The following is an 18,857-nucleotide window of genomic DNA, read 5'->3' as shown; positions in this document are numbered from 1 at the left end:
CCAACCTCTCACCCTCGGAACGTGCAGCCCTCCACTCCCTCCGTTCCAACCCCAACCTCACTATCAAACGGGCAGACAAGGGAGGCGCGGTAGTAGTTTGGCGCACCGAACTTTACACCACTGAGGCTAAACGCCAGCTCGCGGACACCTCCTCCTACTGCCCCCTTGACCATGACCCCACCTCCCACCACCAAACCATTGTCTCCCAGATCATCCATAACCTCATCACTTTCCTCATTCCTGAAGAAGGGCTCATGCCCGAAACATCGATTCTCCTGCTCCTTGGATGCTGCCTGACCTGCTGCGCTTTTCCAGCAACACATTTTCAGCTCTGATCTCCAGCATCTGCAGTCCTCACTTTCTCCTCATTGGGTTAGTAAACCTAAGACCTGGGCTATTGCCTTTGGGACATTGGTTCAAATATCACCATGGTTGTTGGTAGAATTTAAATGCAACTAATTTTAAAAAATGAATGAATTAAATAAAAACTGAAATTGAAACTATGGTGCCATTGAAACTATCATCGATCATTTCAAAAACTCATCTTGTTTGCTTATGCTTTTTTTTAAAAGAAGGAAATCAGCCATCCTGATTTACATGTGACTCCAGACCCACCGTGGTTTGATTGCCTCTTAAATGTCTTCTGAAACAGTCATGAAAGCAAATCCATTCAAGGGAAGTTAGGAATTATCAACAAATACTGATCTTGGCACTGATGCCTAGATTCATGAAAAAATAAATAAATTGTGTGCCTACATCAGATGGGCTACATTTGTTCTAAAAGGCAGGTCATCACCACTTCCTTCAGATCAATTAGGGATGAATGACAAATGTTTGCCTTGCCAGCAACATTCATCTAATATTAAAGAAGAAAAAAAAAATGAACCTGCACAATGTTTGCAAGCATGGTAGCAAAAATCCAGATATCTCTGTGGAGATGGTATTAAATGTTAGAATTAAACAATTTTATTCACAAGAGGTTTCCAGTCTCTCTGTGCTGGTGTTTTTAATAATAATGTTGTTGAAGCTGATTATGAAACATGTCACACATGATGTTTCTTGATGCCAATTCTGCAGCACAAGTTTTCATTGTATAGCATTGTCTGTTCCAGATTAGTAGGTGGTAGTCCTGTACCACATGTTACCTTGAAGACCTTCAATAACTTCAGCAATAGTTTTTCAACCCAAGGTTGAAGTTTCAACCAGAAGTGGGCATAGGTTCAAGGTGAGAGGGGGGAAGTTTAAGGGAGATGTGCAAGGGAAGTTTTGCACACAGGCGCCGAGAATTCACTGCCAGAAAAGCAGGTGGACGCAGGCGCATTGACATTTAAGAGGCATCTGGATGGTTTACATGAGTAAGGAGGGAATAAAGAGATATTGACTGAATAAGGCCAGAAGGTTTGTTTTTTCAGTTTAGTTAGAGCATGATGATTGGCACAGGCATGGGACGCCGAAGGCCCTGTCCCTCTGCTGTACTTCCCTTTTGTTCTTTGTTTTATTAAGAGCTAATTTTCACAGCATGCAAATATTTACATTGGATTTTTAAAGAATCATGTAAAATACATTTCTGTAGCACTGCAGCTTTAGTTAGAAGAATGTTCATGAAATACGAGTCAGCTCATGCTCATTTCTGACTGATTCTGTTTTCCTTTACAAAATCCAACTCTCTAAGTGATGTCCCTAATTTTGTGATTAATGATGAAGAAACTGCTCTTGCCGTTTATCTTTTGGAGAGGCTCGCTCTAATCTGCTGTTTAAGCTAGCATTTTGCTGTTCCTAAGGGATTTCAGGCAGAATATATGAGTGGTCATTCACCCAAGTGAATTGAGGAATCCTCATTGAGCCTCGTGTCTTAACCAGCAAGCATGAGCTGAGTTTTAGCTGAGGAGAAAATTCTGAGGAAATGCTCACACGTCAGAAAGCCAGTCTGATCTTGTCTGTATGGACTCAGAATTAGATTGCAAAGAGGAATGGTTGGCTAAATTGTTTTGAGAGTTGATGCTTTGGATGGTTTCAGGCCTTGTTCGGTGACTTTTATGGATCTATGCAGACAGTTTAAAGCCTTTGTTGGATGATCTTTGTCCGTTCCTCTGAAGACAGCAACTGTTGGATTTACATTTGAAATGCTGCCAGTCATTATAGGCAGGGCTCATGTTGGCAGAACAGTTAGAGAGAGAAAGAGCCCACAAGTTCTCCTCTTGCTGTTACCCACTCAGTTAATATCCAGCTGATCTGTTCTAGAAAAGCGGTTTCTTCATTTTTAAATACGTGCAGGCTTAGCTTGCCATGGGCATCTTCACAATCAAGCTGGTTACTAAATATGATCGCCAAAAACTGGGGAACCCTTGTTATAGGCTGAGGTATTCTTTGTCAACCTGTTCAAACATGTTATGAAACACACCTAGAACATGTGGGACTTGAATCTGGCTCAAAGACAAGGACACTGCTACGCTTTTATAAGTCTGTAATTTTTAAATCGACCTGTACAGAGATGTTGTTAGACAACTCTGGAGCAGATGAGCCTTGAATCCAGTCCTCTTGGTCCAAGGGCAGGGACACTACCAGGCCACCACAACACCCCGTTGTTGCAAGTCTATTTTTAATGTATTAATTGTTTACTTAAGTGCGTCGTCTAAATGATCCAGAGTCTAATCCTTTCTCAGCTGGGGTCCATCGTCCGAAGTGATGACTTTTGGAAAACCCTCTGTGTGGCATAGTGGTAGCATCCCTATCCCTGGACTGAGACACCCTGGTTCAAGTCCTACCTGCTTCAGAGGTGTGTAATAACATTGCTGAGCAGGTTGATTAGAGAAATGGGTTAATTAAAAAAAAAAGCTGATCCATCGACACTCGCTTGAATGAATAGATATCTATGACTAGTTCAGGGCAAGGGCTATTCACACTCATTTAAGCTGGTTATTCCATTAGTCCACTGTCAAACAGTCTGTCTCCTTTTTGATAGCTTTGTCATTTTCAAGGTGAAGTCCAGTAAATGTCCAGCCTTTTGAAAAACTGCTATTTAGACGTCTTAGTACTGTGGACAGTCTTTTTAAAAAGAAAACGTTTCTTGCGGTTTCAATCCACTCAATAAATCAAGAAATTATTGATTTAAAATAAAGCATGTTTTATCACAGGAGAAAAAGCTGATCTCCATCATTTGCCTTTTTAGATGTCAACGCTGAAATGGGAACTCCTTCTCTGTGATTCTTATTTAGTAATGGGAGAGTTTTGATGAAACAGCATTGTCCTAATTGTGTAAAAATGATTAAAGCATAAAACAATGGATGGTCATTATTATTTTATCCTCTTTAAGCCTGTAGCCATCCATGCCGGGCCTGTGTTGGCCCCAAGCAGTCAGACTGCACTAATTGCCTCAAACCAGAAGAAGTTATTCAAATTCAAGAGGATAGCCATGAAGTACCACATGGAGAATGTGTGGCTGATTGCAAATCCCACTTCTACATGAACAGTGCGAAAGTATGCACAGGTAAGTAGCTGTCAGTTCATTCAATTAGATTTTCAGGGCATATTGAGCTTTAATGTTATCATACTTAATAGTCCAGTTTTGAAATATTTGTGCTGTTTTCAAAATTTGAAAGATGTTATGATTAAAAAGGTTAAGATTCTTGAAGTTTCAATGCTTGTAAGTAGCCTTTTGATGCTGAGGGATGTCCAATTGTACTTAACAGAAGAACACAGCTTCAAACTGTGGTCACCTCTCAAACAGCTGTCAACCCCTCAAAAGTTAAATTGCACAATATTCATTCAGGGACATGATAAACCCTTAGTCACACATTTAATTTACTTAATAGTTGCTTTGATGTAATCTAATATGTTCCAATCATGTGTCAGTTTCATGATTGTGTTAATTATTGATGAAAGGAAACAAATGGCAACTGTTGAAAGCTGGTTTCTTTAAGTCTTTGCAAGATCACCCTATATATACACAAAAACATATTGTCTAGCATAATTCTACACACAAGTCCAGCAAGATTCTGTGATGACCAATTCTCCCCAACTCTTTCTTCCCCCCCGCCCCCCTTTAAAAGTGAGACTTTTTTTTGTACTGATGGTTAATGCCGACAAAACGTTAGAACCATTTTTTTCTGAACACTCCACAGAACCTGAAATACAAATCCTAAATATCAGGTTTGAACTTAATGCTTTTCTTGGCATGGTGTGTTTCTTTTCGTTTCATTATTCTGATGATGGGAGCAATAAAAACAATGTTTCAAAATTCCTTCTTCAATTTGTTGAATCACCTCTGACAAGAACTTCACTGAGCTATGTCACTTTATTCTAGAACTGTTTCCATTGGCTTTTCAATTTGTTGTTTCATATTCCATCTTAGAATGTTCCTTTTTTGCCTCGTCTCCTAATATTTCTTTGCACTCCTCCTACAAAGCACCTTGGGACAGTTTACTGTATTTAAAGTTGCCATTATTGATATGACTTGGCATCCGCATTTCTTATGTTTCTGAATTCCATCTTAACAATGTTGCCTTTTTATATGTGACCTGAATCAGATCCATTAATAGAAAATGACTTGTATTTAATTAAGAAATGACACTTAAGATTGGAGATCCCTCGAAGGTGCTATGAGCTTGAGGGGAAAAAGAAACACTATTGATTGCTTATTTTGTTTTACATGGAGAGAGCCCTCTGAAATGGAGCTTTAGATCAATTCCCAAATCCATTTGAGGTGATGGCTCTCTCTAAAGCCAATGGAGTTCTAATGAGATGCATGCATACAATCCAATTTATGTCACTGAAGCTTCTTTGGAAATAAAATGGACACCCAAGTTGTTTCTCAATATGGCTGGCATAAGCAAGCTGAATCTAGGTTATTTGCTTTGAGATGCCATTTGTAATTTTTTTTTGAGAGCAGTAGGGAGTACTTTAAATAAAAATGTGTTTTCCTCAGGCATCCTCTTTCATAGTATAGTAATGCTGTTTGCAAACTAGTTTTCAGTTTCACCAAGCTGAATTGCAAGTCACAGGTCTTGTCTTTACTGTGCTATCATTGAAGTTATGCATGTCTGAATGATTTGAGACATTCATTCTCAGCTTCTAATTATTTAAAGCAGATTCGATTCTGCAAGCTACAAAAAAAAATAGTGACTGCATGACTGAACCGACAGTGATTTTGCTGAGGGTTACTGTTCCATGTGTTCATAATTGGAGCATCTTTCTATGTTTTGCCAGAACAGAAATTGATCATATTTTTTTGAGGAGGAGCAGGAAGAAAAATCAAATCTGTCAAAGTACTAACAATCTGTACTGAACATTTAGTTCAACTAATGTTGGAATAAACCCTCCGAATACTCATAGAGTCATAGACATGTCCAGCATGGAAACAGACCCTTCGGCCCAACCCGTCCATGCTGACCAGATATCCCAACCCAATCTCGTTCCACCTGCCAGCACCCGGCACATATCCCTCCAAACCCTTCCTATCCATATACCCATCCAGATGTCTCTTAAAACAAAACAAGAACAAATTAAAAGTTCTAAAAAATCAGTAACATTATATTGCCTCATACTTATACTCAATTTCCATTTTTAATCAAATGAAAGAAAACATAAGCTCAAGTTCTGTACATCAAATAGGTGACTGTCAGTAGCAAGTCACATCATGAATACAATTGTACTAAGACTTTATGCTTTGTTCTGAATATTCCTCTGCCGTTTCCTTGGGGCTGCAAGATCCTCATGTTCACTGATCTTGGGAATGCAAATAATAGAAGATAAGCCGGGGAACTATAGGAACGGGAGAGTCGACGTTTCGGGCGTGAGCCCTTCTTCAGGCTTGTGCCCGAGGTGTCGATTCTCCTGCTCCTTGGATGCTGCCTAGCCTGCTGCGCTTTTCCAGCAGCGCATTTTTCGGCTCTGGTCTCTGGCATCTGCGGTCCTCACTTTCTCCTAAGGAACTATAGGCCGGTGAGCCTGACATCAATGCTGGGCAAGTATTGGAAGGGATCCTGAGTGACATAATTTACATGTATTTGGAAAGGCAAGGACTGATTAGGGATAGTCATAGAGTCATGGAGATGTGCCACATGGAAGCAGACCCTTCGGTTCAACTTGTCCATGCTGACCAGATATCCCAACCCAATCTCGTCCTATCTGTCAGCACTCAGCCCATATCCCTCCAAACTCCTCTTGTTCATATACCCATCCAGATGCCTTTTAAATGTTGCAATTGTACTTGCCTCCACCACTTCCTCTGGCACCTCATTCCATACACGTACCATCCTCTGAGTGAAAACATTGCCCCTTAGGTCTCTTTTATATCTTTCCCCCTAAACCTATGCCCTCTAGTTCTGAACACCACCACCCCAGGGAAAAGACTTTGTCTATTTACCCTATCTATGCCCTCATTTTATAAACCTCTATAAGGTGACCCCTCAGCCTCCGACGCTCCAAGGAAAACAGCCCCAGCCTATTCGACTTCTCCCAATCGCTGAACTCCTCCAAGCCTGGCAACATCCTTGTACATCTTTTCTGAACCCTTTCAAGTTTCACAACATCATTCCAATAGGAAGGAAACCAGAATTGCATGCAATATTCCAACAGTGGCCTAACCAATATCCTGTACAGCCTCAACATGACCTCCCAACTCCTGTATTCAGTACTCTGACCAAGAAAGGAAAGCATGCCAAATGCCTTCTTCACTGTCCTGTCTACCTGTGACTCCACTCCCTTGGATCTTACTGCTAATCTGGCTAAGATTTGCTTTCCCAAAATACCGTACCTCCCATTTATCGGAATGAACTCCACCTGCCACTTCTCAGTCCAAAGGCCCATCTGGTCTGGATCCTGTTGTAGTCTGGGGTAGGCTACTTCGCTGTCCACTGCACCTCCAGTTTTGGTGTCGTCTGCGGGCTTGCTGGCTGTGCCTCTTGGGCTTGCATCCAAATCATTTATATGGATAGTGAATGGTGTTGGACCCAGCGCGGATCCTTGTGGCACTCCGCTGGTCGCGGGCCTCGGATCTGAGGGATGGGCCTCCACCGCCACCCTCTGTCTTCTGGCTTTGAGCCGGTTCTTTGTCCGAGTGGCCAGTTCTCCATGTATTCAACATGGCTTTGTGCATGGAAAATCATGTCTCATTAACAATTGAGGTTTTTGAAGAGGTAATGAAGAGAATTGATAAAGGCAAAGTGGTGGAAGTGATGCATATGGACTTCAGTAAGGTGCTTGACAAGGTTCTGTATTGTAGACGGTTCAATTCCCACCTCAGGCGACTGAGTGTGTGGAGTTTGCACGTTCTCCCGTATCTGCATGTATTTCCTCTGGGTGCTCCGGTTTCCTCCCACAGTCCAAAGATGTGCAGGTCAGGTGAATTGGCCAGGCTAAATTGCCCGTAGTGTTAGGTAAGGGGTAAATGTAGGGGTATGGGTGGGTTGCGCTTCGGCGGGTCGGTGTGGACTTGTTGGGCCGAAGGGCCTGTTTCCACACTGTAATGTAATGTAATCTAATCTAATCTAAATGTTGCAATTGTACTAGCCTCCACCACTTCCTCTGGCAACTCATTCCATACATGTACCACCTTGTGTGTGGAAAAAGTTGCCCCTTAGGTCTCTTTTATCTCTTTCTCCTCTCACCCTAAACCTATGCCCTCTAGGTCTGGACTCCCCCACCCTAGGGAAAAGACTTTGTCTATTTATCCTATCCATGCCCCTCATAATTTTGTAAACCTCTATAAGGTCACCCCTCAGTCTCCGACGCTCCAAGGAAAACAGTCCCAGCTTGTTCAGCCTCTCCCTATGGCTAAAATCCTCCAACCCTGGCAACATCCTTGTAAATCTTTTCTGAACTCTTTCAAGTTTCACAACATCTTTCCGATAGGAAGGAGACCAGAATTGCACGCAATATTCCAACAGTGGCCTAACCAATGACCTGTACAGCCGCAACATGACCTCCCAACTCCTATACTCCGTAATCTGACCAATAAAGGGAAGCATACCAAAAGCCTTCTTCACTATCCTATCTACCTGCGACTCCACTTTAAAGGAGCTATGAACCTGCACTCCAAGGTCTCTTTGTTCATCAACACTCCCTAGAACCTTACCATTAAGTGTATAAGTCCTGCTAAGATTTGCTTTCCCAAAATGCAGCACCTCACATTTATCTGAATTAAACTCCATCTGCCACTTCTCAGCCTATTGACCCAATTGATCAAGCTGCTGTTGTAATCTGAAGTAACCTTCTTTGCTGTCCACTACACTTTCAATTTTGTTGTCATCTGCAAACTTACTAACTGTACCTCTTATGCTTGCATCCAAATCATTTATGTAAATGACAAAAAGTAGTGGACTTTCCAGCACCGACCATTGTGGCACTCCACTGGTCACAGGCCTCCAGTCTGAAAAACAATCCTCCCCCACGACCCTATGTCTTCGACCTTTGAGCCAGTTCTGTATCCAAATGGCTCCCTGTATTCCATGAGATATGGCCTTGCTAATCAGTCTCCCATGGGGAGCCTTGTCGAACACCTTACTGAAGTCCATATGGATCACATCTACCGCTCTGCCCTCATCAATCCTCATGTTACTGCTTCAAAAAACTCAATCAAGTTTGTGAGACATGATTTCCCACGCACAAAGCCATGTTGATTATCCCTAATCAGTCCTTGCCTTTCCAAATACATGTACATCCTGTCCCTCAGGATTCACTCCAACAACTTGCCCACCACCAATGTAAGGCTCACTGTTCTATAGTTCCTTACCACCCTTCTTAAACAGTGGCACCACGTTAGCCACCTCACCTGTGACTATCAATGATACAAATATCTCACCAAGAGGCCCAGCAATCACTTCCCGAGCTTCCCACAGAGTTCTCGGGTACACCTGATCAGGTCCTCTGCAGTCATTCCAATGTAAATATGATTGAAAAACATCTGACATCCATCACTGGACCATAGGAGGTTGAGTAGTGAACCAATTGAAGTTTATAAAATTATGAGGGGCATCGATAAGGTAAATAAAGGTTTGCTCCCTATTGTGGGGGAGTTCAAAACTAAAGGGCATATTTTTAAGATGGGAGGAGAAATATTTAAAAAGGACACGGGACATCTTTTTTATACAGTGTGGTTAGTTTTTGGAATGAACTGCCAAAGGGAAGTGGTGGGTGCACTGTGATGTCTCATTTTGTGAAGGTCTGCTGCTTTAACTGGGAAGTTATGGACAATCCCTGCAAGTAAAGGGCCATGATAGAGAATATACTATTGCTGAGAATTGCTGGTCAATTGGAGACTATTTCCTCATCCTTGTACCACCTGTAAAATGGGGACTGCTGGCAGTAAATGCACTTGGCAATGATTCATGCTCACCAAGGGAGATGGGCTATAGGTAAGTGATGATCATAAAGGCATGAAGGTTGAGAGTCAGCAGCAAGGTTAGTTGTGGGGTTGTCACTACGCTTCCTCCATAACCCTTGTAGGGTCCTATAATCAGGCTTTAAGTGACTTGAGCCCAGGACTCCCTCACCTCCTCTGGGAATTTGCAAGCAACTCAGTAGGAGAAGCTTTCCCAGTATTATGCATGGCAAGCACCCTGAAGAAATGAAGGTTCTCAATTGACTGGAGGTCTGGAAGGCTGACCATGAGGCTGTTCACTTTGAGACAAACATATTTTTAAGGTCAGAGGAGCAAGATTTAAGAGATCTGAGGGGCAACGTTTTCACACAGAGGGTGGTTCATATGTGGAATGAACTGCCAGAAGAATTGGTAGATGCAGGTACAGTTACAATATTTAATAGACATCTGGAAAGGTGTATGAATAGGAAAGATTTAGAAAGATGTGAGCCCAAAGCAGGTAAGTCGGACTAGTTTAGTTTGGGAAACTTGGTTGGCATGGACTAGTTGGACTGTTTCTGTGCTGTATGATTCTATGACTCTGTGCTGGGAGAGATTTAGGGGATCAGTTATTCATGATGTCCTATCCATTATAATCTTGATGAATTAATATGGAATAACACATCCATAATTTGGGACTCACTCTGGAATATTTGCTGTTAGTATCTAACAGTGATGACGCAATGCATTCCATGACATGAAACTTTTTGTTTTCACAATGTTCTGTAGAGTGTGAACATGAGAAATATATGACTGTCAAATCTTGTACATGTTGACTGAATTATTTATGCAAGATAATGGTTCTGACAGGCAGGCTCCAGACAGCTCCAGCGCAGGTGGATAAGAAGTCGATAGGCCATCCACTGGACTTGGCGCACTCCCTGCCCACAAGCCGGCTGGTGTGAATCATAAAATCCAGCACTAGATTGCAAATCACAATTCTAGCGCACATCCAAAATGGATGTATGCACATTAGTCAGCCATGTTTGACTATAGCATGTAGAAGTCATGGATTATATATGATCAGAAGTGGAAACATTTAGTTTTTCTACAAATTAGCTATCAATGGAGATGTTCATTTTCCAATTAAAACATTGGTAAATTGTTCAGAGCATCAGTAATATAAATATCATGAATAAAGTCGAATTATTTTTTATTCCAGTCCAAAGGTAATAACTTAATTGTGACAACAAAAGAAGTGGAGTAATGGATATTAATCTTTTGTGTCTGATCTCTGTTATTTTGCACACAGAGTGTCATGCCACCTGCACAAGCTGCACAGGGAGCAATCCTCAGAACTGCACAGCCTGTTCTCCACCAAAAGTCCTGTATGAAAACAAGTGTCTGCATACATGTCCTGAGGGGTTCTACCGTCATGACGATGCCTGTTACTGTATGTCTGCTGCTTTTGCATTGCTACTGTTTGAATGCTTCATTTTCTACTCTCACGTATTACTTGTGTATTTTACAGCTATGTAAAATTTAGGATAGAGTAAAGATAGGATACTGGCTGCAAAGGATGCCAACTGGAGAGGGCAGAGGATGCCAGATGAGTGGGGGGGAGAGTGCCAGCGAAGTAGTGTGCCAACTATGGCAGGATTAGGGTGTCAGTACTGGCTGCTGGATGAGTAGAGGGTATGATGCCAGATATCCTGAGGGCAAGGTGTTAACTTGTTAGGACATACGGTTTCAGATTGTGATGGACCAGTCCAAACACACCTAAAATATGTCAAGGAGAAAGCTGAGACCCGAGCTTGCTATTTTCTTTAAAGGCAAGTGTAAAGTGCTGTGTTTAAGATCTGATTTATTGATCCAGCACTAGATCTTAAGCAAAGCACACTTTATTCTTATAACACAGTTAAGATACAAGCAAAGAAAGAATTGGCATACCTCAGAAAACAATATATTATTGAACTACTAATCATCAACTGTTTAAATATAGCAGCCTCCCATAAACTTAGCCTTAGCAAAACAAATTCACTACAACAGATTTTCCTCACAAGCCATCTCCCTTCCATTCCAGGAGAAAGAAAACAACTTGGCAGCAGAGAGAGTTCTGTATCTATAAGCTTCAACAGCCAGCTCCAAACTCCCAAATGAAAGCAAAACCAAAATCCTTCATCTGTGTTAGCCTGACATTTTTTTGTCTAATTTAATAAAAACAGTCACTGAACTCAAAGTTGTTTGTCCACTGCTTCTGAAGCAGACATTCTTGTACCACTGTGGCAACATCTCTGTGCAAGAGAAACAAGACAGAACAAATCTCTCTTAAAGGCACAGGACCCTCACAAGGTGGGGAGATTGCCAAGTGGGAAGGGGTTCGAGTACAATGTGTGAAAGTAAGTGCTGCGGTTCTTTATGTAGGTCAGAATGAGTGGGAGAAACAAGGTTGGTGGGGTTGAGAAAAGAGTGGATGACGGGTCAGGGTAATGTGTCTGGGGCAGAGGTTCGTGTCATGTTTACCTGGGGGCTGCGCAACTTGAAGAGATCATGTTCAAACTGGTGCTGGGGGGTGGAGAGATGTGATGTGGGCGTGGGATACAGTATAAATAAAAGGGCCTAATCCTTAAGGAGTACAGGAATAGAGAGATTTGGATATATATGTGCATAAGTCACAGAAGGTGGCAGGGCAGGTAGAACAAGCAGTTGATAAGGCATAGTGTCCTAGGCTTTATTAATAGAGGCACAGAATGCTGAGCTCATTCGAATTTTGGTTCAAACTAATTTGGAGCATATATGGATGACAGACTTTTGGAAATATGTGAACACATTAAAAATAATGCAGAAAGGGTTTATGAGATTGATTCAATGGATTAGAAACTTCAATAATGAAGGTAGATTGGAGAAATTGGGATTGTTCCCCTTGGAGAGGAGAACACTAAGAGGATATCTTATAGAAGTTTTCAAAGTCATGAGGGCTGGACAGAATATTTAGGGAGAAACTGAACCTTTCATAAAATGAGGAAGAAGAAGAGGACACAAACAGAATGCAATAGAGGGAAATGTTTTGCAAAAAAGCTGCCTGGAAGTGTGGTGGTGACAAGATTAATTGTGACATTCAAGGGTGGGGGGGGGAGGGTAAGGTGATTACTTAAGTAGAAACAACATTCCGGATTCTGGGTAAAGGGCTGGAGTTAGTCATAATGCACATTTGGAGGATAAGATGCAGACATAATGGACTATATAGCATCCTTCTGCATTGCAATGATTCTGTGACCAAATGAATGCGCAAGTGTTTTGAAATGGATGTCAGTGTAGTAGAAACAGACCATGCTAACACTCTTGACTGCACATTTATTTATTTGGTGGGTATGTATCAAAAATACTAGTTTTTCAAAATGTGTGTTTGTCAATTTTTTAATTAATGAACAAAAGTTAGCAATTTTTAAAATAAATCTTTCGTTAACCAATGCACAAGCTAGTTATCATAGTTTTGAATAACTGATGAAGGAAGACTAATAAATGTAGCCTATCAGATCTAAAGTACACATTGCTGTTTTACAAATGTGAGTGTTCTTGCATACATGGAAGGATTAAATTATGGCAGAAGTGAAATATGTGCCAAGGCTTTCAAAATTAACAAAGTTTATGTAGCACATTGAACATACTAAAACTCAAGAAAACATTTGATAATTCAGCTTTTTTTTTAGCTTTTCACTAACAGCCTCTGCAGTCCTTTGTTTTATCTTTAATTTTCTCCATGTTTCTAGCATGCTATCCTTCGTGCAAGCAGTGTGATGGCCCCTCAGACTCCGATTGTTTGACGTGTCATCCTCATGTTACGTTGCTCAATGGATACTGCAGAACTAGCTGCAGAGAGGGGCAATACCTGAATCAAGTTGGGTACTGTGTTGGTAAGTATACACTTTAGCAGACATGACTTTGAGAGCATTCATTCAAAGTGAAATGAAACAGAAGCCCATTGTGACTGCTTTCAGTGTCCCCACCAGAATCTAATTCCAAAAAAAGTATGAAGCTGTGTTTAGCCTTTCCAGTAAGATTAGGCAAAGCATTCATTTCCCAAAATGCTTTTAGGACCAGGATTGGAATCCTCTGGGATCAGAATGGATCTCTTCAGCTGTCAGGAGAAGGACAGCAAACCTTTGATGTCAATGTGCGAATTCTTTCTGTGACTCACAGTCTCTCTCTGTCTGTCTGTCTTGGTTTCTTGCTCCCACTCTCTCTCTCTCATCCATTTTCCCAAGATCACTGAGGCATCTCAGGAGTAGGCTGCAAGATCTCAAACATAAAACTTCATCCCAGTGAATGAGAAATAGATTAGTAAGAATACAGCTGCCTATACCTTCTTTGTTGTACCATCTAATGCCATATTGTCATGATCTGTACACTTGAACCAGGTACATAACAACCCCATTGGATCACAGTTGATTGCTTTCTGTAATGAAACTAGAGTTCAATGGTTAAAAAAAATTAATTACTGTCAACTGTTCTAGGCTGATATTACATACAAATCAATTTCTTTTTATTTCTACTTCAGATTGCCAACCTCAGTGTCAACACTGTACAGCTGATCTTAAAGATACAGGTAGTGTCTGCCTCTACTGTAAGAATCCCAGTGAGATGCTGCTTGGAGACACTTGTATTTCTCAGTGTCCTGTAGGGTACTTCATGAGCAGAGGCACTTGCAAAAGTAAGCAATAGGGGAAAAAAGTATTTTGAAATGGACTCCCATTTGTTTTCTTTAAATTCTTATCTTGATTAATATAAAAATGCTGAGATATTCTTGTCTTTACTTTTTCCAGGATGTCATTCTTCATGTAAAACTTGCAATACTGAAGGAGCTTATGGCTGCACTGCCTGTGCAGCTAATCTAGTTCTGGCTGAAACTGGCCAGTGTGTTACTTCCTGTCCCCCAGCTTTCTATCGCGACAACCAACAGATCTGTCGGGGTATGTATCTTTGAACTGCAACCATTGTATTGTTACATGTGCTGACTGTTCAGAATTAGACAACTGGCATAAACCTAACTTCACAGTATTTCTTAAGGTACCACAGCCACCAGAAATGCATATCGAAAATTTGACTCAGGATTTTTACTGGAGTATTAGTTGGAAAAATTACTTACCGTATGCGACTGCTGATATTGGGTAATGCTTTAAATAAAACAGGCACTTTTGCTGCATAATATAAAAGAAAACTATACTATGATAATGTACTGAGTGCAAGTTTTATTTTTGAATTTATAGTTTCATAACTAAATCACTGTTTCAAGTAAATTTTACAAGTTATAGACAATAATTTCTGCTGAATTCTTTCCTTCCATTGACATCCCTTTTTTCCCTCCACTTTCCAGACGTTGCTAATTTATGTTAGTGAACAAATTCTTCAGCATTAACAGCCTCCAGTGCAGCTGTAAAATAGTAGTTTTTTTGTTTGAATGTAAGCATGGATATTATGCATTGAAAGCACCATAGCCAAGTTTTCACCTGATTTTAATACTTAGGGCTTATTTGTTGACCTTTATTCCCAGGAAACATGCATTTTCCCAGCTGTATAGGTCACTGCGACTAGCACTGCTGCCTCACAGTGCCAGGGACCCAGGTTCGGTTCCCACCTTGTGCAGCTGTCTGTGTGGAGTTTGCACATTCTCCCCATGTCTGCATGGGCTTCCTCCGGGTGCTCCGGTTTCCTCTCACAATCCAAAAGATCTGCAGGTTAGGTGCATTGGCCATGCTAAATTGCCTGTAGTGTTCGGTACATTAGTCAGGGGTAAATGTAGGGGGATGGGTCTGGGTGGGTTGCTCTTCGGAGCGTCGGTGTGGACTTGTTGGGCCGAAGGGCCTGTTTCCATTCTGGAGGGAATCTCATCTAATCTAAAAAGAGACTGAGAACTACTTTGCAGAGTCTGCATTCCATTTTATGTCAAACCAAGAGTTCTGGATGTGCAGAGCTGTGCTTGAGCAAGAGTAGGCATAGGGCATTTAACCAATGGAAATTTTTCAAAAGGAGACAGTTGGGGGTTTTCATCACTATTTCCTAAAAGAGTTACTCAGTTGGCACCTCATAGCACTGTGGCATGCCCCAGACTCTCACTGCACCATGCCCCAGAGTCTTCCGAAGATAGGAGTCTGACAAAAGAAGGACTAGTTGGTGATTAGTTTTAATCTTCAGAGCTCTACACTGAATGTTTAGAAGTATTCAGATTCTTCTTGCTGCTATACCTGGAGACCTGTCAATTACATTTTCTGTCTCTTCTGCAACTCTGAGTCTGAGGTGCCCACAAAACAGTGTTCATCTGGAACAGGAAATTTTAACAGCCAAGTGACAAATGAAAGCTCTTAATCAACTAACAATTTCAGGCTTTTTTAACGAGCTGATTCATTTTCACATAAGATGGGTTCTGCAATGTTATAATCACTTTGTTTCTTTGAGGGGTGAGAAAATATTTCAATAGATTACCTGTTTTTGTTTCCTAGCCTGCAATAGCCAGTGTTTGACCTGTGAGTCTAATTCAGCTTGCTTATCCTGTAAAGACCCCACTAAAGTTTTGCTTTTTGGAGAATGTCAATACGAGGTCTGCGCCCAGCAGTACTATATCGATTACTTGACAGGAACTTGCCGAGGTAGGACAAGCCATTATTATACTTTCTCTCTCAGTTTGTAGTTTATTCTTTCTCATTAGTTTGGCTTATTTTAACAGTTTAAAAAGACTTATTCATTGTAACGTGCTGGTGGTGCATTTATGGATGATATGAGGAGGTACTTAATTTGAGAATGTTTGTTCAGATGTAAAACAAAAAGGTAGCTTGACTACCTTTATCTATTTCTAATGGTGTATGCCCTGGCTGTAAAGATGCAAGCATGGGTGCGTCATGCAACTGTCAGAAGAATGCAGAAAATGGGTGCATTGAGGCACCACAATGAGGTCATTTACAATGATTTGGTGCAGAAGTTTGGGTTCCTGGTAGCGTCTGCAGCGAGGAGGTGAGCCCAGCACCATGGAGGTGAGTTTGGTTCCCCACAGTATCTGCATCCAGCGCAGACTCCTGGAAGTGGCGGCAAAGGCAGGTTTGGACCCTGTACGAGACCTGGCAGCATTGGTAATTGCTGCATTGGTGAGATCCAGTGAGGACGCATGGTGGCAGCAGCGTCAGAGGAGGTGAGATGGCGCTGAAGGTTGGCGACTCTTGTTCTGGTGACACAATGACGCTGGTTGCTCTGGGCCTGGAGAAGGGCTGTAAAGTTGAAATTTTTAATTTTATTTTCTTCCTTTATATTCTATCTTTTCATTTGTTTTCTGCATTTTAAGATGGCAGGGGAGAGTAGCGACACCGTACAAGTTTTCATTGTATTTTGTAACAAAATACATGTGACAATAAATAAATCAGACCAAATGTCAGTTTTACGATATGTACGTGACATATCTTTAAGAACTGCCATCTGAATCTGATCAGGAGCAGAAGGAAATCTCCACAAGTGATCTAAAAAGGATTCACAAAGGGAGTTTGTGATGAGGCTTATTTTATTTTCTGCTAGGTAGAGCAGGCCAGAATTGTACATTGTGTAATTGGAGGTGGTTCAGAATGATTTTGGATTCACACTCAAGTGGTGCTGGAATGGAGTTAACAAGGCGGTAAAGCGAGCCAGTAGAAAGTGTGCTTTAGTGATGGGAACTGTAGTGGCAGTGAATGAATGAATGAATAATTGAATGAATGAATGATTTATTGTCACATATGTCTTAAAGATACAGTGGAAAATGTTTTGTCTCCATAATCCACTACCATTTTGAGTTACAATAAGAATAAAAAGAAACTACCTAAATAAGAGTTCATTTTCTGTTGAAATTGGGGTCTCGAGCAAGGCTTCAGGGCTTCTATAAGGTGTTCTGGAAGGTGTTCCCGTCCTCAAAGAGACCCACTCCAGGGACAGCAATGACAATGCCGATGCACCAGGGGACCCTGGCTCTGCTATCACTGCTGCCTTGCCAACATCACCAGGAGACTCCGGGCACTGCCACCACCATCAGGTGTCCCAGTCCACACCGCTGATGCTGCAGCCACTGTCCCGCTCAACATTTTTCCGGCCTCGAAGATGAAGAAGGAAGGAAGGAAGATAACAAAATTTTAAAAATGAAAAGTACTTCGAGAAAACGGCTTGGAGAAGATTGGCACTGACGAGCCCAAATGCTACCTACCGTGTTGTTGCTATCTTGAAAACTTGTCTCAGGCTACAGCATGACGAAGAGATCATGACAGGCAGTAGAGAGGGGAATCTGTGTGCAGAGGGAAAAAGAAGGAGAGGGAAAGAGGGATTCCATTTCATGGGCATTGGCGTCAGGAGGGATTTGGAACAGGAGGGATCTGTACTGATGGGGCAGTCTCCACCTGAACCAATCTGGACCCAGTGTTCCAGCGAAAAGGATAAATAGGGTGGTCACTGGGAATGTAGAACAATACAGCACATTACAGCCTTCGGCCCTCGATATTATGCTGGCCTTTTATCCTACTGTAAGAGAAAATGAGGTCTGCAGATGCTGGAGATCAGAGATGGAAATGTGTTGCTGGAGAAGCGCAGCAGGTCAGGCAGCATCTAGGGAACAGGAGAATCGACGTTTCGGGCATTTGCCCTTCTTCAGGAATCCTACTGTAAGACCAGACTAACCTACATACCCTTCCATGTGCCTATCCAGGAGTCTCTTAAATGTCCCTAATGTATCTGACTCTACGCCCACCACGCTCTGTATAAAGAACCTATCTCTGACATCTCCCTTAAACCTTCTTCCAGTCACTTTAAAATTGTGCCCCCCCTTGTGATAGACATTTTCACCCTGGGAAAAAGGCTCTGGCTATCCATTCCATCCATGTTTCTCATTATCTTGTACACCTCTATTAAGTCACCTCTCATCCTTCTTCGCTCCAATGAGAAAAGCCCTAGCTCCCTCAACCTTTCTTCATAAGACATGCCCTTTAGTCCAGACAGAATCGTGGTAAATTACTTCTGCACCCTCTCCCCAAAACTTCCACATCTTTCCTATAATGAGATGACCAGAACTGAACACAATATTCCAGTGTGGTCTAACCAGGGCTCTATAAACTGCAGCATAACCTCGTGGCTCTTAAACACAATCTTCCTGCTAATGAAAGCCAATGCATTATATGCCTTCATAACAACTCTATCAACTCGGTTGGCAACTTTGAGGGATCTATGGATATGGACCCCAAGATCCCTCTGTTCCCCCACACTGCCAAGAATCCTGCCTTTAACCCTGTATTCTGTGTTCCAATTTGACCTTCAATGTGAATGACTTCACACTTTTCCAAGTTGAACTCCATCTGCCACTTATCAGCCCGGTTCTGCATCTTTGCAATGTTCCTTTGCAACCTACAACAGCCTTCCACACTATCCACAACTCCATCAACCTTCATTTAATCTGCAAACTTACCAACCCACCCTTCCACTTCTTCAACCAAATCGCTTCTAAAAGTCACGAAGAACAGAGGTCCAAGAACCGAGCCCTGCCAAACACCGCTGGTCACCA

At 41.8% G+C, this 18,857-nt stretch overlaps 1 protein-coding gene across 2 annotated transcripts in view; it reads left to right on the top strand.

Annotated features, from left to right (window-relative positions):
* Window positions 1–18,857, top strand: part of fras1 (Fraser extracellular matrix complex subunit 1) — a 441,368-nt gene that overhangs the window by 231,942 nt on the left and 190,569 nt on the right. For both annotated transcript variants that reach the window (XM_043696280.1, XM_043696287.1), the window contains exons 18-23: window positions 3,314–3,487; window positions 10,611–10,751; window positions 13,069–13,212; window positions 13,857–14,009; window positions 14,122–14,268; window positions 15,796–15,942. In XM_043696280.1, the coding sequence (XP_043552215.1) occupies window positions 3,314–3,487; window positions 10,611–10,751; window positions 13,069–13,212; window positions 13,857–14,009; window positions 14,122–14,268; window positions 15,796–15,942 (906 nt within the window). The remainder of the gene's footprint in view (window positions 1–3,313; window positions 3,488–10,610; window positions 10,752–13,068; window positions 13,213–13,856; window positions 14,010–14,121; window positions 14,269–15,795; window positions 15,943–18,857) is intronic.

This window comes from Chiloscyllium plagiosum, chromosome 1 (assembly GCF_004010195.1).
Source record: "Chiloscyllium plagiosum isolate BGI_BamShark_2017 chromosome 1, ASM401019v2, whole genome shotgun sequence".
NCBI lineage: Eukaryota > Metazoa > Chordata > Chondrichthyes > Orectolobiformes > Hemiscylliidae > Chiloscyllium > Chiloscyllium plagiosum.
The sequence above is the reverse complement of the archived record's forward strand: the minus strand, read 5'-3'. Positions and strand labels throughout refer to the sequence as shown.